The following is a 21,554-nucleotide window of genomic DNA, read 5'->3' on the forward strand; positions in this document are numbered from 1 at the left end:
TGAAAATAGCCGATTAATTAGTGATATTTCGCACATATTCGGCCGCCCCATTCTCTATTGCCTGTGGTTTCACATGCTTTCAAAGCTGTAGAGAACATGAACTCGTCTGGTTTCATGCCATGTTACTGCATTTTCTCGAAGAGTTTGAGAGCCAGTATCCCCTGCCCACGCTAAGCATACCCTGCAATAATTGAGCCCCAAGAGACATTATCTTGTTTAGGCAGTCGATTAAAACATTTCGTCCATCTTCCATCCTCCCACATTTCACATACATGTCAACTAGTGCATTGCCAATGGCCAAATCAGATACAACACTGTCCAGTGTCAGCTGAATAAATACTAGGTTCCCCTGCTCAATGGCTCCAATGTTGCCACAAGCTTTCAAACGAACCCTTGGTCACAATCAAAGTGGTCCATGAGATTGCATCTCGAGTCACCAATCTACCAAAATTCCTTATTCTTCTCTGTCTTCGGCATAAAATGAAAGAGCAAACATAACAACTAAGTATGTACAAAGTTTTAAATCATACACACGACTTTTGGGTGGTTTACACACCTCGAATGCACAGCAATACGACAGCGCATGGAGCCACATTGACTCTACCTTCCCAGGCTTTGCGTGAGAGCCAAGGAATCTTCGGCTCGGCCTCGCCATGGATGGTGTGAACCCATTCGGTCTGCGCTCGACTTCTTACAGTGTGTGGCCTATAGTGCTTGTCAACTACAACATTCCTCCATGGCTTTCTACGAAGAAAGGATATCTCATCCTTAGCTTGCTCGTCCCGGGCTGCTACAAAGTAAAAAATATGGACGTGTATCTTCGTCCATTAGTTGATGAGCTTAAGATTTTGTGGGAGGAGGGGGTCACGGTGCAAGATATGAGCAGGCGCGATGGTCGGCGGTCAGCCAACATTCGAGCCATTCTCATGTGGACGATGCATGACTTTCCGGGATTAAGAGAGTGCTCAGGTGAGCAGACCTTTGTTCTCGCCGGTAATATCTATATTTTATTTCATTCAATCAAGTATTCACTAGGTCGTGGATCGCCTTGCAGGTCTCGTTACCTCAGGTTATCATGCATGTCCATTGTGTGGGCCACAGTTAGACTCCCGAAGGTCACGAACCATGAAGAAGATGGTATATCAAGGACACGCCGCTTTCTTGCCGGAGGATATGCCTAGGAGCGTGGATGGAGATGGGAGAGGGCCCATACAAGGCACACTCCTAGGGATTATGGATACCTAGTGGATGGCAGGTCAGGAGCCATCATCATGAATGATGACGGGAGGAGGGTGATGGCTCGCATGAGGGAGTTGTGCCAACAAGTTTTTCGGCACAACGTCCTGGATCATTGGAGGAACATATCAGAGGGGAGCAAGGAGTACATAGTAGCATCCTTGCACGAGGAGTTCCCGGTGCCAGCCGCAGTGGATATATTCTCTACGGGCTGGATGATGGATTGCATGCGTGCATACATGTCACATAGACGATCCGACGCACGCAAGGCAATCAAGAGTGGGGCTCCAAAGCCCAAATGGTTAGATGCAGACGACTGGCACCAACTGAGGGAGGAGGCTACAAATTCGCTAGAACGTTGGAGTCAGCAGCGGGAGGCGGCGAGGGCACGAATCGAGACCGGATCGGTACATCATCTTGGGAGTGGGGGCCACAGGACATATTTGGAGGACTTTGTAAGTTTCTCTTTTGTTTTGCTTATTTGTTTTTTTGAGATATTCTTTGTACTGACAATCATGTTTCTAACAGTTAGCATTTTGTTTTCATTGTAGCACTCCATTACAAATCGCGATCCGCAAGGCCTTGAGACTCGATATGAGGAGAGGCACTGTCTCAAATCATTGATCGACCGATTGTATAGACGCGGCGGCCCAGTAAGTCACTCATCTTTCTTGTCCGTAGTTACCATGAGATATTTGAATGCATTATTGTATGGTGGATTGATATGTTGTTTCTTTTTCTGCAGAATCCGTTTGATGCTCCTTTATAGCGGGAAGAGCTTTCGGGGGACGACGATTTGTAGCTCGCCCTTGGATCCTTAGAGCTCACATACCTTTAGTTTTTAGTCGCCCGATCTATGTAGACATTTTCTATGTATTAGTGATATTGTTTTATGATTGTACCAATCGCATTTTATGCGATATCATGTATTTATTTCATCCATCAATTTTATGATTTCAGTATACATTCTTTTTGTTTGCAAACGCTTTGTATGCAACAGTGCAGAAACTATTTTGTATGGCTCTCATACAGCACACAGTGCTATATGTGGCAGGGCAGCTTGCTGCCCTGCCACAAAATTTTTTTTTCTCTATTACCGTCGCTATTTGCTTCGCAAATTTACTGCACGCGTCGCTATCAGCGTCACAAATTCTTTGTAACCGTCGCTATTTACGTTGCAAATGTGACGCATATAGCGACGGTTATAGCGACGATTCTATGGCGTCGTCAATAACGACGCTTTTTGCGACAACGGGGGCAAATTTTGTTGTTTGTATTTTCGTCGCTTTAAACGTCGCTATAAGGTCTATATCTTGTAGTGTTGAATGAACGTGCAGAGGATACATATATAATAACTTCCCCGATCTTTACTCTAGTCCATACCACCTTCTTGCTAACTTCTCTTTCTCTTGGGTAGAGGTACAATTCAACCATGAGTATCTCAAATGCTTCCCAAGATTCCACAAGTACATTCTCTTTCTTAATATACCACCACAAAGTGTGTGCAAACCCTTCCAAATGCAATGTGGCAAAGTGGTCTTTTTGATAATCACTCCTAGGGAATATATCAAAGTATAACTCCAACTTTCCATTCCTCTAGGTTAGATGGCAAATATGATTGCCCATTATACTTTACTAATAGTATTTTATCTCAAACTCCCATTTATGGAAAGGTTACAATCCCAAAATAGGTTTATCATGGCTTGTACCTATTGGGCCTCCAAAATTTGATGATGCTCTTCCATAGAGTGGCTAAGAATTGGCTTGATACCTTCATGTAGGAAAAATACCCTTTGGAACTTGAGAATTCATCCCATGCACTAGGGTATACCTCAATATCCAATAATGCATTAGCTTTGGGAATTAGAGTTGGGTGGCTGTAGTGGAATTCCAGGTTCATTGTTTGGCTAAACTTTTTCTCTAGTGTCCTTGTCTCCCATTTGCATTTGCATCCATTGAGTAAATTATGCAATGATTTGTGTATTGAACTCCACTAACTTATCAATTGAAGCCTTTGTTTGAGTTGTTGATTCCAGTAATTTGTCAATGGAAGGATTTGTTTGCTATCATTATGCTATGGAAAACCAACTCAATGCAAATGTGATGAGCAAGAGTGTGCCTTCACTAGAATAGGTCAAGTCAGCTAGCATAAGTACGTGCCACACATAGCACTAGCTAAGGGAGATAGATGCCATTAGATGGCGCCATCCACCTACACAATGCATGGCAAGGTAGGGAACACAATCATTGCATGGGACAACACAAAGCAAGTCAAATGGATGTTTGGTACACAAGGTCCATTGCAGGCAAGTCAACACAAATTCAAAGCCAACTTGATGCATGCATCATGGCTCCACAAGGAGGTTAGCTATGCAAATTTGACATCATCAATGGTGTAGAATGACATGATAATGCAAGCTCAAAGGTCTATGAAGTTAGGTCTTGGTGCAAGACATCGTCAATGGTGTGGGATGACATGATAATGCAAGCTCAAAGGTCTATGTAGGAAGTCCTTGGTACAAGTCAATCAAAAATGTGGATAGTCAACATCAAAATTTAGTGGTTAATTATCAAATTGAGCATGTCTCAAGCAATAGACCTTAATATTTGATACTTAATGTCTGATACCATGTTAGAAGAGAAAAACACACAACAAAATATAAAGACACAAGAAGCATAGTTGCAAACCTTTTGGGTAATATTTCATCTTAAGAGAAACATTTGGAAACTTTTTAAAGACTCCTTAAAAGACTACAATTTTTTCACATAGTTATTGAAAATCACATTTTTTGAGTCAATATTTTGAAAAAATGTTATGAAAATAATTAATTTTTTTGAATAGTATCATGTTTTTCATCTTGAAAAGTATTTTGATTTTGAGAGAAAAATTAAAAGGGGATCATAAGAGGAGTACACAAATTTTATCCATCATATAAAACATACTATTCACGAGGCATCAAAACCTGGACACCATGGTGCATGCAAGATCTTGTTTGCTTGGGAAATCTCTTGTTTGGTTTGAATGCTTCTTATTTTAGGAGCCATTGCAAATGCACAATCTATTTCTCACATGTTCTTTTCTTAGCTTCTTCTTTGATCCTTGTAGCTCTCCCTAGCTTCTACAATCTTTGAAGTACAACTTTGGCAAGGAAAAAGGGGTATTTTGGTTTGGCAAGGGGTATATATTTGGAGATTGATGGGTGATAAGAGAGAAATGGATATGATGCTCTAGGATTGGGGTAGGGGGAGAAAATTAGACTTGGTATAGTAAGGATAGAGGATAAAAGAATGAGAGTTTAGTAGTGACTCAAAATGGAAAAAACGATGAGCTCAAGTAGGGGCAAGTGGAGACTTGGTATCAATGAGGTAAATGAATATCCAATAAGCTGATTTTTGAGATGTGATTTAGAGGGTTGATGCATAGAAGAGGGGGAAAAGAACATCCTTCTTACATCTTATCTAAATTTAGTTATGACCCAAAATGGGGAAAATAATGATCTCGAGTAGGAGCAAGGGGAGACTTGGTATCAACAAGGTGAAGGAATATCCAATAAGCTGATTTTGGAGATGCAATTTAGAAAGTTGATGGATGGAGAGGAAAAGAAAGTCCTTCTTGCATCTTTTTTTCTCTTATCTCTATCTCTCCAATCCAAGGTGTAGGAGTATCCAATAGGTTGATTTTGGAGATGTAATTTAGAGAGTTCATGGATAAGAGCGGGGAAGGGGGGCAGGGAGGGGGGGGGGACATCATGCTTGCATCTTGTCTTCTCTTATCTCTATCCCTCCAATTCTCCTTACTTTCTCTTTTCCTTCTCTAATTCTCTCACTTTCTCCTCTCTCTCTCTCTCTCTCTCTCTCTCTCTCTCTCTCTCTCTCTCTCTCTCTCTCTCTCTCTCTCTCTCTCTCTCTCTCTCTCTCTCTCTCTCTCTCTCTCTCTCTCTGTGATTAAAACAAGGTTGAAGAATTAACCATTATACCTCTCCTAAGCCTTCATTATATAGCATTTGCTAAGATTTAAGCCTAAGGCTTAGACTAAAACTCTCTTCTTCTCATCCTTATTGGAATGATCATGCTCTCTCTTCTTCTTATCGACCTTTTTGGATTGATTGAGCCCTCTTCACCTAGGCATGGAAGCTATTCAATTTTCACCTTTTTTGGCGATTGATGCATGGTGGCATGAGTTTGTCTCTTCCCCTCATTCTACTCAAGAAGGCAAAGATGATGATTGTAAGGTTAGAGAAAAAATTGACGTGCACATGCATGCATGCATCACATTTTTGACTTCATGCTACATGGTAATCAAGTACTCAAGTGAACACCCTTTGCACAAAAGAAGAATACTACAATATCCATTATCAAGGATGTCAAGGTATAATAATGATAGTATTCATCTCAAGTTCAAGTCTTTACAATAGTCAATATATAGAAGTTTCACCCTATATGGAACTCTATTGAATGGAGATTGGGATAACAAAAAACCTACTAATTTTAGGATAATTATTTATGAGTTATGTTAGGAGAACCAAATATCCCATTTCCAATTTGGCAAAACCACATCCTGCATCCAGGAGGGATCACCTGCTATTAGCGACTTCGACAACTGCTACTACATCCCAGGATAGTATATCTCCCTGCATCTGTTACATATACACATCGCACCACTTTATCACAGCCGACAGTTGTTCCCCTATCACAGCCGACATTTGTTCCCCTTTTGTAGCCATTATCTGGAGTACTAAAGCTACATACACACATACACATACACGACACTTATCACACTCATAGCACCGTATTTTCAGTTTCCAGTTTTTAGCTTTTCATTCAGCACTTTTATTTTGGATAGCTGGACCTCATCAGTTGTATCACAGTTTGTCTCATAGGCCAGTTTTGGTCTTTAGAAGACGTTAATATAACTTTCTCTCTCTCTCTCTCTCTCTCTCTCTCTCTCTCTCGGATTAAAACAAGGTTGAAGGATTAACCATTATACCTCTCCTAAGCCTTCATTATATAGCATTTGCTAAGATTTAAGCCTAAGGCTTAGACTAAAACTCTCTTCTTCTCATCCTTATTGGACTGATCATGCTCTCTCTTCTTCTCATCGACCTTTTTGGATTGATTGAGCTCTCTTCACCTAGGCATGGAAGCTATTCAATTGTCACCTTTTTTGGCGATTGATGCATGGTGGCGCGAGTTTGTCTCTTCGCCTCATTCTAATCAAGAAGGCAAAGATGATGATTGTAAGGTTAGAGAAAAAATTGACGTGCACATGCATGCATGCATCACATTTTTTACTTCATGCTACATGATAATCAAGTACTCAAGTGAACACCCTTTGCACAAAAGAAGAATACTACAGTATCCATTATCAAGGATGTCAAGGTATAATAATGATAGTATTCATCTCAAGTTCAAGTCTTCACAATAGTCAATATGTAGAAGTTTCACCCTATATGGAACTCTATTGAATGGAGATTGGGATAACAAAAAACCTGCTAATTTTAGGATAATTGTTTATGAGTTATGTTAGGAGAACCAAATATCCCACTTCCAATTTGGCAAAACCATGATGTCCTACGTAGGGAATAGTCAAATTTCAACTAAAGTCAAGAAAAACCATAATTTGATAATGTAGATTATGAAACTATATAGAGCTTCAATTTATTAAGTGATACCTAGAAAAAGGATTTTACACCACTAGGCTTTACTTGTAGTGAGTGATTTAGAGCAAACATCATACATGCCTAATGAGTAAATTTGAAAATTTTGAGATTTATATAACATCAAATCACCCCGTACACCAATCACTTATTATATCATGTTGAAAGTAATAATAAATTACTAGATACACATATGAATATTTTGTTCAAGCTTTAAAGATGTCCAAAAGAAACCTTGTCCTTCTGGATCAACAATACCTTTAAAAACTTGCAAATGATCTCATAGAGCTAGTATATTATTTTGTTAGGACATGTCCATTCATAGTACTCCATAACATCTAGGCACAAACTATTGCAAATATGTTACTTATTTTAAAGGAAATGTATTTTAAGAGTTCAAAATTATGCTTGCAATCTAAATTGCATGATAATTGCATGCAAATAAGTATCATAATGCTATGTTGCATATTACATACTATGGTACAAGTACATGTAAGTTGTACATTCCTTATTAAGAAAACATGTACTATGATTTTTTATAAGGTGGAAAGCACTAGGGTGCTACAATAAGCTTCAAAGGTACATAGATGTGCATTTAGATCTACATGCTATACAAGCTTGTAGAGATTCTCACAAGGAATTGCATTTATTGTTCTCACCGCACACACTTGACAATATATTTGACGAACCCGTAACTTTGTGGTGTTCCTGATCACTTTGATGAGAGATGCTCCTCAAGTGCAGAACCAAAAATGGACATCTCCTCCTTAATGAAATCATGGAATTCATCCTCTCTAACCTCATCAAATTCAAAAGTCCATTTCTTTAAGCATGTATTTGGCTTAGGCCCAGGTCCCAACTTCATTGAGTATATCAAGGTCGCATTCTCATGTTTTCCAAGATGCCCTCCTTCAAAAATTCTAGCCTTGAAGTAATAATCCTTGTGATCAATCTCTTCCCATATAGCCTTGATGTAGTCAAAGTGAGGAAAAGCTGCAACAAAAGGAATCTGATGTTAGGTGATCAATCCCATGAAGAATTGTTAACAAAAGTAGAACCTAATGGTTGATTAAATTGACTAGAAAGATCAATGAACCCACAATGTGTAGATAACGAGAGAGAGAGAGAGAGAGAGAGAGAGAGAGAGAGAGAGAGAGAGAGAGAAGCATTACCATGTAATGTTGATTGGGTTCTAAATGACCTCTACGTGGCCATGGAGGGCTACATGTTGAAATTGGTAATGGTGGGAAGATAAAATATTACCAATCTTACTAAAGAAGGGCTTGCCAATGTTTAGAGGAGTGTTGGTGAACATGGGGAAGATGAAAGATATTAAACCTTACTGAAGAAGGGCCAACTCCTATTCTTAGCAAAGGAAGTGTTAAGAAAGATTAACAAGAATACGACTCATTAGCAAAGTCAGTGTTAATCCATATTATAGGAGGGGGAGGGGGATGAATAAATAGTACATGCGGGGTTGTACTGGATGAGGAAGACGCCGCCGGGGGCGAGAGGGGGCCCGTCGAGGTACTCGACGGAGAGGTAGTGCTGGGGCGCCACCCTGGGCAGCGTCACCTGGAAGTTCTTCATCCACGTCCTCCACACCACCTCCGGCGACAGCTTCACAACCACCTCATGATCCACCACCTTCATGATGACGACGATCGACTCACACACACTCTCACACACACACACACTCTCTCTCTCTCTCTCTCTGTGTCTCTGTGGATCTCCCGGCCTGATCACCCGGCCTCCCTCCCTCCTTTTAGAGGGGAAGCTCCCGTTGTTTAATCCTCAGTGCCAATCTCGTTCACAATCGCCAGCTCGCTGCATTGTGACAGGCCCCAGTTTGTCATATTTAATCGAGAGAGAGAGAGAGAGAGAGAGAGAGTGTGTGTGTGTGTGTGTGTTTGTGTTCAAGTTGCAACGCCCAGCTTTTCAAAGACACGACCGAAGCTTTTGCGTGTGGATGTTTCAAAGACAATACCCTAGGCTTTTGCGCAAGGGGCATTTATTTGATGCAAGGGAGATAACAGGTTTGAGAGGGAGAGAGTGTGTGTGGGAGAGAGAGAGGGAGTGAGTGAGCGAGAGAGTGCGTGTGTGTCTGTGTGTGTATCCGCGCTCTACCAAATCACTTAACAAGCCAAAGGGAAAGTTATTATGGTCCATAAAAACTTTTTAATGCTAATAGAATATGTTGTAGTTAATATGGTCCATAAATTTTTTTAAATGCTAATAGAACATGTTATACTTATCACAACAACTTTAAGCTAATATTTATCACAATTTTTAAATGCTAATAGAAGTTGTTGTTATCACTATTTTTTAAAATGCTAATAGAATAAGTTGCTGTGATCAAAGAGTGATAACAACCACATCATTTCATAGTGATAACTAATAGTAGGAACGAAATAAAAATATCCTTTTAAGCCACTCAAATAAGCCATCTCAAGACTATTACATCCTCACTTTTATTATAATGACTACATAAAGTATATTGCTGGCTATAAGTCAATTGCTTATAATTTTTTAAGTTAGAGATTTTTCCACAAAGCTTACATCATGAAATAGGAAACTAGAAAAGCTTGGCTACGCATCTTCTAAGAAAACAATGACCTTCATGGGTATTCCATTCAATAGGGGAGATTTGAACTCAAAAATGGGCCTTCTAAGGAATACCATGTCATAATATTCCCTAAAAAAGGGAGGCACTATAATTTTTTTGCAAACGAGCTCCAAAATTGTCAAACTTTGAGGATTTAGATTTTACTCACCAAGATCTTTCAGGTGATATATGGGTTGATAGGGTTTGGAAGTGAGATAATGAAGTTATACCAAAGATTTCCTTTGGCCCAAGGAATATTATGCTACTATGCCCCTCCTTTTTTAGGGAATATTATGACAGCATTCTCCCCTAATGTGAGCGGAGTGAGCTCACGCTAAGCAACTCAATGAACATAACCAAAGAGGTTGCTAAAAGCTACGGAATAAACTTTGCAAGTTTAGCTACTTACTTGAGGTTTCATTTGACAAGGAGTAGTTGCAATGATAGTAGTGCAAATCATAAAAGGGACAACAAACAACCAAAGTACAAAATGAGAGCACTATCACATGCAACCAAACCCAAATACCAAAGAGAATACTCCAATTACAATCCAATTACCAACTCAAGGTAGTGGGCAAGTGGAAGCTCTTAGGAGACAATCCATCGTGGATACCTCAACTATAAAGTCTATCAACCTGCAAGGATTCCCTTCAATCCATGAACCGCCTCCACACCTTCTTGAACATAATCTCAAAATTTTTGGGCCTTTGACACAAGCATGCTTTTACAATCTTCTTAGTCTTCCCATCCTCTTCCACAACTTCCACTTCTTTAGCTCTATCTCCACATGCTCCTGCTACTCTATAAATGGTACTTCCTCTGTTGCCTTCTCAAAAAAACACATTAGCCACACCACTACTACAAAGTCCAACAACCATTGCAGACACCTCCACACCTCAAACACCGTTGCCTTCTCTCTGCGAGACTAGCACCCATACTTAGCTTGCTGCTGCCTGCACCCTCTCCTTGACTTCTCAACCACCCCTTCCCTTGGACTCAAGTTATCTAGCCTAAAACCCTTGAGTCACACATCTAGATGATGACCTAAATCTCAAGTTGTAATTATCGTGATGTGAGGTGAAAAATTTGGCAAGCAATAAGGAAATACCCAATATATTATCTTAAAAGACGTATCTTCATCTCACTTATAATATAGTCTCATGATTCTACTAGACTTAAGGCACAACATTGGTTTGTTCCTTTCTTTTATGACTACTCAAGGCATCATTATTTCATCTCTAGATCCTTGAAGATCCTTAGAGAAATGCCTCATAATGGTAGTTTATCAATATTTCTCTAATTTCTTGCCAAGGTTGGAAGACTCAAATGCAACAATGACAATGTACAATATGCATTTGAAGCTTTGTGTTATGCATTATACTTAGAGAATTCACACACGAAACTCTATATAGCACTTGTATTTGAAGATTATGTGTAAAACACCTTATACATTTGATGAGTATATTGACACCCTTTATATGCATTTTTCTAGAAGTAGAATATCTCTTTGTAAAAATATTCCCACATTTCAAAATTATAAACCCCTTATATATCTATGTACATTATAGCTTTAATTCTCTATAGAAGGTATAATACAAGGGATGTGCCATCTTGGATGGCCAAATAAAAATGCTTCAAGCCTATATATTGGTTCAAAAATTTTGAGATTATTTTATGTTTATGCTTCTAAGGATATATATATATATTTCCAATAATGCTACTTTTGTCAAAATTCTATGCTAGTATGCCATGTGATATGTGTGTATCTCATCCTTTGCTAATCATTAGCATTGTGAAAGCATAATCATATCACTATGCTAGATGGAAAACTTTATATATCTCAATTGCAATGGCATGTTGTGGGTATGGCTCTTCTTAGTCCTTAGAGGGATTCTTAGGTTGACCAAAACCCTTCCTTCCATATACAACATTATTTCATCCCCGTTTTAGAAATACTAGGCTTAGTTGAGTATGAGATATCTACTTCTACTTCTCAATAGAAGCATTGGCAGTAGTCTAACACCTATCTAAGAAGGGTCACTTTGCAGAGAGCACCTAACACACCACTTGTCTCATAGAGAGTGTCAGTTGCTTCCATGGCCTCAAGGACTAGTACTCTACCACATTCTTCCCCTAATTTTAGCTTGAGTTCTATCTTATGAAAGGTGGTATTGCTCTAGTCATTCTTCTTAAAGTTCTCAAGCTCTCTCTCACAATCTCTTGGAGGGGTATCCTTCTCTCTACCTCTCTCTCGTAGCCTCTCGGGGTCTCCTTATGCTCCCTTGTGCCTCCCCATGCCTCATATTTATAATGAATTAGAGAGGAGGGGATAAGATTGAGAATAAGACTGGAGGGGCTCTTGGAAGGCTCAATGATCTGATGCTCAGATCATAAATTTGATGGTTGCATTGGCTCCAGAAGGGGAGTAAAACCCCAAGACACTTACTTAGAAAGCTCTTAGTTCACTCCTTATTCTTTTCTCTCTTCAAAGTGCTATCTATTGCTTGTAGACTGCGATCATAGCGTGCGCGATTTCACCAGTCACTTTTCTTTATCTTTATCTTTTTATAAAATCTCCAAAACTAACTAAAACATCACTTATCTTTTCTTTTAAAGGACTTTCAGTTCTATCTTTTTAGGATAATATCTAAAATATACTAGTTTTTTGGCCCAAAAATCTAATATTGGACCATCCAAACTATACACATTAATACTAGTGATTAATATGGCTCATAAGTCTCGTTCATGCTGCAACTTCCGTGAAGGGTAGCTATGGTCCTTGTCAATTCGAGAAAAATGTTAGATTACGACTCTTGGTTTATTTTAAAATATATTTTTAATTAAATCAAAATGATTAGTTATTAAGGTTAGTTAGTTTTTACCTTAGTTAGTCTTTAGTTAGTAATCTTACTAACTTATTAATTGACTAACTAACTTTCGAACTAACCAACTAACTTTTATTGCATGGAAATATTACAAGCAAGGCCAATTAGATTTCTCATCATTGGAAATATCAATCTTCACCATTAGGAACACCCTATATTTCTATTACAACTTTCCAACTCAAGCCTTAGTTTTCCACATCTCCAATTCAAATCCAAGTATACTACCTTTGACTAGAAGTGCCAAAGTATTGACTTTTGTCTAGGAAGAGGTAAATGTTCACCTACTTTAGGAAGCTAATTATTGAAATGGAAAATATAAGAGCTTCTACATTGAGCATTGTACTATTCCAAGAGTAGAAAAACAAATTTATATGCATGAATTAAGTTTTGGAAAGAGGTATAACTTTTGAGAACTTTAGCACATAATTTTAGGCACCATATGTTCATAAGATGAATATGTAATTATTCCCTTGTAAAGATATAGTCTTATAATTATATAGAAATAAATTGAGAGCCACGGTTACTCCTATGCAAATTGTAAAAACACCCAAGAGGTTGCATTAGAAGACATGTGACAGATGTGGATTTTGCGGGCATCTCTATTTACTTTTTCCCACATTGTGTCCACAATACCCAAAGTGGAATGGCAAAATGAGAAGAAATAGTCATAATGGAGAAGCATGAGGGTGTCTAACGTAAAGCAATAACTCTAACCCTAATCTCTATAGTTTGTAAAAATGAATAGAGAGCTCATTGCCATGTGTACAACATTTTAATCTTCCACTCTTCCATTTTCTTATATGCTTGCTTGTTGCTTCCATAACTTGAGAGAGAGAGAGAGAGAGTGTGTGTGTATGTTTGTGTGGGTGGGTGTGTGGTTGAGTGAGGGACTAATAAGGGTGAAGCTCAATATTCACTCCTTGCTTCCATCTCTTCTTTTCCTCTTGCCTACATAGCTTGAATGGTTAGAGGTTAAGTGAGTGTGGGATTGATTGGGAGACACTTTCTCCATCCTCTTCTTCTTCTCGTTCTTCTCCATCTTCCTTTATCAACATTTGACAATGGCAGTGCATATTTGAAGAAGGATATGGTGGCTTGAGGAGCTACATTAATACCATCAATGAGCCTCTCATGCATGTCACATTACATCATTGGGAATGCAAGTAGATCAATCTACAACATCCTCTTCATCTCTTTGTTTTTTTGTGTTCATGAGGAATGAGAGAGAAAGTTGAGATGGTTTGGACATAGAGTATGAACCAACTAGGTGATAGATAGTTGAGCCATGTGTGAGTCAAGCTCTTGAAATAATAAGAGTGTCTATCTATGAATTTTTTAGCTCTTGTTGAGCCCAACAATTTCTAATAAAAAATTAAAACTCTCACCCTAGTTTCTTTATTTCAATACTTTAAAGTCACCGTTAAAATTACTCATACAGACAAATGCTTCATCCTACATTATTATATCCTCGAATATACTTGGATCACTGAGTGTATTCAAGTCCAACTAGAGAAAATATAGAAAATTTTTAAGAAAAACAATGTAAAAGACCTTCAAAATCCCTTAGATCCAATTTAATATTTAATTTTAAGAAATAAGTAGAAGAGATAAGCTACAATATATCATTATGCAAAGACAATATTACATAGATTATAAAACTCCAATATGCAATTTAATTATCATTTTAACTAGTATGATTGACTAATTACATTATGTATTATCGCATGCTTGGATCATAGTAAACTAAGATTATTTAAATTGAAAGTACTCAGAAGTTTTAAAAAAGTTTATATTTGTTCTTTATAAAAAAAATTTACAAGGATTCCACTATCTCAAGGATATGTGGAGAAGAACATTGTTTACATGTCATGGATTGCTCATTACGAATCCTGACTTTTCTATTACCTAACTTGAAATAGAAGTTGCAGAGGGACTCATTGGACATTAGTTGGATTTCTTGTCTCAGAAAAGATATGGGCTAATGGCTCTCTACACTAACCACAAAAGGATTATGACCATTCCCCAAGATAACCACATCTATGAGAGCTGTATATGTCTCATCTCGAGTATCTTGATCCAAGCTGATCCACTCCCCTTGCAAAAGTTGCCATCTTTTATATCGAAAGCGAATGCACAAAGTTTGTCTAGTGATGAAATACATGTAATAAAAACAAAAATAATGGTAAGGAAAAGTGACTAACACAACAATTCATCTAAGCAAGACCTATGTCAATTAAATCAAGGCATTCAAAGTAGTGAAAAAGATTTACCTGAATGTGAGATCAGATTGGTTGACCCTGCACTTAATTGTCTCATGAAAATGTGTTCTTTTGACTTGCCAAGGCTCACCCAATAGCTAACTCACACTTGCATTGATAAGTAATCTTTGATTTCTTTAGGACATCACATGAACCAAAAAAATGTGCAAATAATGAGAATGGAATAAACCAACTAAGATGCACATCTTTGGAGCACGTGGTGGGTTTCATAGCACTATTGATGTCATATTTTATCTTGGACTTATATGTTCCTGACAACTCCAAGCTACTAATCAACCATTCACCACTAGATAGTGGCGGCAATGGGACATGCTGCAATCTCTAGCTTTAATCTCTGTCTTTCTACTACATACAATGAATTATAAAAAAAGATATTTTGAGTTGCAAGTTGACTTGCAGAGTTGTTATCATAGGTCAAAGAACCTATGTCTTCATGCCAAACATGTATCTTGCCACTCAAGCATTCCACATTCTACTATTCATGTAAAGTTGATGGATATAGAGCTATTACTAAAACAAGATTGAATTAGAATACATCAAAGATTTTTAAAAACAAGTCTGATGTAAAAGAATAAGCAATGATAAAATTTAAAAACTTGTTTTTTTTAAATACTTTGCAATGTAGCTCTTGTCGTGTATAGAGATTTGTTTGTGTGTATAAATATGTTGGATTAACACTTCTATTACTGTATTTGTTCCATTAAACACTTTTCTGAACTCTAAAATTCTACCTTTCCAATGTTTTCTAGGGTTTGCAACATCCTTATGCATGACCTTGAAACTCCCTTGAGTACTTGGGTGCATCAAAATTCAATCCAACTTATAGTACTTATCACAAATCCAATTACGCCACTATCTTTCCTATTGAAGACCTCCACTGCAAGTATGTTACTGATGTTTTTCCTCTATAAAGACATCTATACTAACCAAATAGAAAAGTTACCTATCTCATGTGCATAATTTGCAAATTTTCTCTCAAAATGAAATGAAATTTAAATGGAGCAATTTAAAAAAAACATTGCACCTATAATTCTTTTCACAAAGAAGCCCAGAGATGTTGAACAAGAAATTGTCTTATGAGAAGACCATTGTTCCTTCATTGACAATTTCCTAGAGTACAAAAACAAAAGAAATATCAAGTCAAAGCATACATATAACTTACATGGACTTTGTCCAAATGAGTTGAAACTTAACTGTGGAGCAACAGAAAAAAGTGACAATATACATGTGGCTCTCTTTGCAAAGAAGCCCAAAGATGTTGAAGAAGTTGAGTTTTTATAAAAAAATCATTGTTCTCCAACCTTGAAGACTCTTGGAGTAAAAAAACAAAGGAAATCTCATCATGCATATAACTTGCATAAATTTGTCCAAACGAGATAAAATTTAACTATGGAGCAGCAAAAAAAAAAGACAATATACCTATAACTTTGTTTACAAAGAAACCGTAAGATGTTGAAGAAGAAGTTGAGTGTTCAAAAGATCACTATTCTTAACTATAAGAGACTCCTACAGTACCAAAACAAAAGAAATTTCATGTCAAAGAATGCACATAACTTGCACAGGTTTTGTCCAAATGAGATAAAACTTTACCATAGAACATCCATGGAAGAGAAGAGTATACTTGTAAAGTTTTGTGAAGAAAATATTAGGGCTTTGATAGAACAAGCTCTACTCTCATAAAACATGTGAAACTCACTCTGTGTTTGTGTAGAGGAAATGAAATTTCACAGGGTTACAGATAGGGCAAGCAACAATCAGACTGTAAAATTTTGTCAGGAAAGAAGAAGCGGGGAAAGAGATATGATAAATCTGAGTTTCACCTAAGAAAGAGGGGGAAACTGAAAAGGGGAGAAATGAAAAGTCAAACATAAAAAAATGAAAAAATGAAAATTCGAGTCATAAACTTCTAGGAAGTGTCAGCATTGTATTCTCCACATTTTCCCTTATTTTATTATTGAGGGAAGATTTGGGCCAAGAAATAGCTATAAGATTCATGTTACATGAATCTGGAATCCCAACTCTCTCAGTGGTTAGGCCTATATTTGTTTATTCACTCCTTAAGGGGCAAAAAAGAGAGTCCATATTTCTCCCAATGGCAACTACTCTAGGTCCTGAGCATGCTGAAAAACCAGATTTGCATACCCATGCTGATGGCACCTTCAGGCCTAAAGAGATTAGAATGCAAGTCCAAGTACTAGAGATGATGGGGAGGATCCCCAAGTGGCCAACGATAGCTACCAACAAGCTCGAATGAAGAGGGAAGCTTCGAGCTTCAAGAAGAAGCTTCAAACCTTGCTGCCATGCCTGCATACTCTTCACAATAAACTCTTCTTCAACTTCAAGCTCCTGCACTTGAAGAAATGCTAATTGCCTGAACCAAGCTCTGATACCATTTTGTTGAATTAGCTACAATGGATCTTTTGTGTAGAGATGCAGTTTGAGAGAGAGAAGAGATAGAGACACACAATTTATGGTATTGAAGAGTGTACCTCAATAATGATTTTAGATAGGTATATGTACTATGTATAGCCTAGCCCTTACGGGCGGACATGGGCATTGCCCTTTATCCCAACATGTGCACTATGTACTATATACAAATCCATCTACAAGTGTATCATGCAATACACTATGGGCACTGCCCTTTATCCCAACATGTGCACTATGTACTATGTACAGATCCATGTACAAGTGTATCATGCAGTACACTATGACTATGCAAGTGCTAGATATCCAACTAAATTAATAAGATTTTTTTCTAGATAGGCTTCCTTGCATTGTGCGCTATGCACTATGCTTTGTGCCTATGTACATGTGTAGTTGGTGGTGTGCGGGGTGCTTGATGCCTTCAATGTAGGTTGTAATGCACAATGTGTATAGTAAGTCAGAGTGTTAGGTGTAAATTGAAGTTTTTGATGGGTATATGTATTGTGTGCTCATGTGCACAGGTGCATTATTCGTGCACAGTGTAACATTGGTCCATATATTAGTGCATTGTGGAGTGCAGTGGTGGGAGACTAAGGTGGCACAATAGTGGGATGTAGGTTAATTAGTAATGATCCTCTAAGCTAGATGCAAGAAGATACTATAGAAGGTTACCTATATGCCACTCAGGTATACAACAATGCATTGCAAGATATTTGTTCTTCCTTCCTCATTACTCTTGGCTCCCCCTTGTGAATAGGGCAAGTGTTGGCCAAGTGAGATAGAAAAAAGAAACAAGTTGCATGTACATAAGCACGCGTCTATTTTTTGTGTACTAGGGTGGTATGCATTAATGCACATGTACATGTGAATTGTGTACCACGCATCATGTGATATGCACCATACACTTAGTGAGTAAGGCTCATGCACATGGGTGTTATGTAAGCAAACTAATGTTCTAATAGGCTAGAGTATGGATGCATTATTTGGTGGGAATTCTAGGTACAAGTAGGCACATGCATTAATGGTTACTTGCATGTATGTGCACTTAAGTGGCTACAATGCAAAGAAGAAATTTTGATGGAATCAATCGCATACAATTAGTTTCATGCCATTACATTTTTTTCTCATGGATCATGATTACTCCTAGTAGTCAATTTTGGGTCCTTCATGGGTCTTGATTGGTGATCTGATGGGTGTTTAGACGAGATGGTCAACTTAGGTCTCTATTAGGGATAAGCGACTAGTGGTCAGTCATTTCAATCACTCTTAGACTGCTAGGTCAAAGTTTCTAAGTACAAACAACTCTATGGACTCATTTACTGGTCTAAATTCCAACTTGGGTTGCTCGATAGCTATGTGTAGGCCTAACATGTCTTTGAGTGGCCAAAAGTGGTCAAAACTAGAGTTTTGGAAAACTTATCAGAGTCCCAGACTCGGTTATTTGAGTCCCCAACTTGGCCATCTGAGTGGGCTCCTAAACAAAAGTAGCCATCTGAGTACTCAAACTCAGACTGAAATGAGGGGTGCTTGTCCAAGCATCCAAGTTGACCACCTTAGGGGCCTGAGGTTCATCGGTCATCTAAGGTCAAGTAATTGGTCTGAGTCCAAGTGGAATCTTGTCCAAGTTGAGTGGACTTAAGTGGCTCAAACATTTGAGTCTGATGGAAATTTGATTGTCTAAGGCATGTGGTCACTCTTTGAGCAGTGCAAGAAAAGTGCCAAATGACACAAATATTGATTTTATTGATGTAATGCACTTGGGGTTCTTACTCAATGCCATAAACATCAGTGAAGACTCAGGGCATACCTAGAGTGCCTGAACGTGACAATGCCAAGGATTGCTACTACTATTGCATTTGGACCTGTAGCTCTTTATCTCTCTCTCAATAGCTCTCTCTCAATCTCATAGTGTGCAAATGAGCTCTCTCTTTCCCCTTTTCACCTTTTGTGTTCTATCTTTCTCTCCTTACACTCTATTTTCCTTCCCAGACATCAAAATTCTTTTTTCTTTTTTTCTCTGTTCCCCTATTTCTTGGATATATAGAGACTTATATTTTCCTTCTTTTTCCTTATTTCCCAAACCTTAATGTCTCAAATCTGATCAAAATACACTTCTCCTATTCAATGCACAAAAAGCTTTCTAAACCTAAACTAATCCACAAGAGAGATCGAATGGTCTCTGACTCTCTCACTTAATACCTAAAACTAAGTGTTGCTTTGGAGACAAAGACTCCTACTTCATCACTCAATTTGTCCATATTATTTACCTCAGCCAAGTATGCAACTTTTGTAAATGAATTGACTGGCTCATTCCATCTCCCTACTATCAATGCTTCCACTGCAATGAACTAGAACACATCCGAGCTGATTGTCCAACTTAAGTTTGGAGACAATTTCGGAAGGAGACTTGGCCCTTCCCACAATGGATGTGGGCATCATTGGGTATTAGCGAATCCATTTTGAGTAAACATTCATGGACACCTAGGTTCATTACCCTGAATCTCACAGAAGTTGGCTTCCCACCCAGTAGGAATTTCACCTTAGTAGTTTTCCTAGTACAAGTGACCTCGCGACCATTTGCTAATTGTGGTCCCTCACTCACTCTCTCTCTCTCTCACACTCCCTCTCCTTCACACTCCCTCTCTCATGCACAAGAAGGAAGCAAGAGCAAGAAGCAAGAAGAGAACAAGTTTGGCCACACATAAGAATGAGCTTCTTCATTTAATTTTCAACTTTTATACATGCCCTATCCCCTCCTTGGGTGGAAAATCTCTTTTTGGTTTTTGGCCTTTGTCCACTCCTCTGCTCTCTTTCCTCCTCCTTCCTATTAGTGTAGGCCTTATCCCGTGCCTCTTATTATTTATAACTTGCATGGGAAAGAGCTCTCAGCGCTCTTTTACAAAATGAATTACAATGAACTTGGCACTCTTCTTGCTAAAATATTAAGATGCACTTATTCTTTTGCACTTTCTCCTACATTTTAGAATTTTACCTATACTTGGTGTCTTCAAAAATTTTTGAGTGTGCCTTTGTCCTCCGTCTTTCTTTTGTCTTGGGACACTCTTCCAATTTTACTCTCTTAGTTTTCCTTGATAATTATTAGGCCGCTCAAGCTCTACACCAACAATAGTAGGAAAATTATTGGTGAATGCTCTTGCAATGTCCATATCATCTCTTAGAATTTTCCCTTTTCCATCATCAATCATAGCAATCCTCTCTTTAAATTTCTTGACTTTCAAAGCTTTAAGAAATGTAGTGGTTGGTGCATTGCCAACAAGAAACCACCTTACTTATATTTGAAGCTACATTGGATCATGTTTTGTCTATGGGTTCTATTCCCCATGTATCCCTTTGGCATGCTCGTTTGGGGCATATGTCTCTTAAAGGATTGAAAATGCTTCGTGCTTTGCAAAATCTTCCGCCTTTTGACTCTTTGCATTTTGATTCTTGTGATCATTGTTTGTATGGAAGATAGACTAGAAATATGCATAAAAAGTCTGGAAAGAAACGCATGGGTGAGCCCTTAGCTCTTGTGCACTCAGATGTATGTGGGCCCATACCGTGTCAGTCACTTGGTGGGGCAAAGTACTTTGTTACTTTCATAGATGATTACTCACGTAAGGTTTGGGCTTATCCCATAAAGAGAAAATACGATGTCTTAGACACATTTCAGTGTTGGCTTGCATTGGCAGAGAACTGAAGGTTGGCAGCTTCTAGGCTGATACTAGAGGAGGTCTTCCAAAAAGACTTTGACATCTTTTAGCAATTGTTGTAGTATGGTGTCATTAGGGGCCACTTTGAGTGCTTGCAAGATTGCATCCTTAAAAGATTTTGAAGCATTATCATCATCTCTTCTTTCTTGTGCTTGAGAGTAGTCGAATTCTTTTGCTACATCAACAACAACATTCATGTAGTTAAGTGAATTTCTAATTGGGTGCACCAATGCTTTACTATAGCTTAACCATGCCTCCTTTAGCATTTAACAAAATCTTTATTTCTTTCTAAAGGATAGATTAAATATAAAAAAGGGGGGCCATTCCTAGCATCAAAAACAACATTAAGCTTGAAAGATTAAAGCACAAAAACATGGTCAGAAATGGAATACTCAAAAAGCTGGGTGATTTTATCATAAGGGAAAATCCACCAAGCTCCCTTGTTTAGATATATCCTATCTAGACGAGCTACATGCTAATAAGCATGTAGCTGCTTATTATCCCAAGCAAGGTAAAAAAAAACTCTCCACCATTAAGTGATGCCATTACCAAATCAACAGACTCCCGGGACACTTCAAAGTTGTGCCAGCTACTATCTCTCTACATGGATAACATTAGAGGTGAAACCATGAGATCTATCGGACTTGCATAGAGTCAAGTTCCAATCACCCATATATATCAATTTGTCCTCTAGCATAAGTTTTTGCATATCAACCCAAAGACTTTCTTTGTCTGCTAGCTGCTACTAATGCAGT

General features: G+C 38.2%; 1 protein-coding gene and 1 pseudogene across 1 annotated transcript; one reads left to right on the forward strand and one right to left on the reverse strand.

Moving 5' to 3' along the window:
* The window catches only part of LOC148028929 (uncharacterized), a 258,438-nt pseudogene that overhangs the window by 60,092 nt on the left and 176,792 nt on the right, over positions 1–21,554 (forward strand).
* On the reverse strand, positions 7,408–8,623 carry LOC148028932 (uncharacterized). Its single transcript, XM_087687699.1, has 2 exons — positions 8,363–8,623; positions 7,408–7,886 (listed from the first exon to the last, which is right to left on the reverse strand). The coding sequence occupies exons 1-2, from the start codon at positions 8,544–8,546 to the stop codon at positions 7,606–7,608; spliced, it is 465 nt and encodes a 154-aa protein (XP_087543825.1). The 5' UTR covers positions 8,547–8,623; the 3' UTR covers positions 7,408–7,605.

Source organism: Lygodium microphyllum, chromosome 11 (genome assembly GCF_053477565.2).
Source record: "Lygodium microphyllum isolate KBCC chromosome 11, Lygodium_microphyllum_v1.1.10, whole genome shotgun sequence".
Taxonomy (NCBI): Eukaryota; Viridiplantae; Streptophyta; class Polypodiopsida; order Schizaeales; family Lygodiaceae; genus Lygodium; species Lygodium microphyllum.

Coding starts and splice junctions, on each gene's coding strand:
- LOC148028932 (XM_087687699.1), bottom strand. CDS start 8,546: ATGAAGGTGGTGGATCATGAGGTGGTTGTGAAGCTGTCGCCGGAGGTG. Junction 7,887..8,362: donor CATCCAGTACAACCCCGCAT/GTACTATTTATT, acceptor CTTTTGTTGCAG/CTTTTCCTCACTTTGACTAC.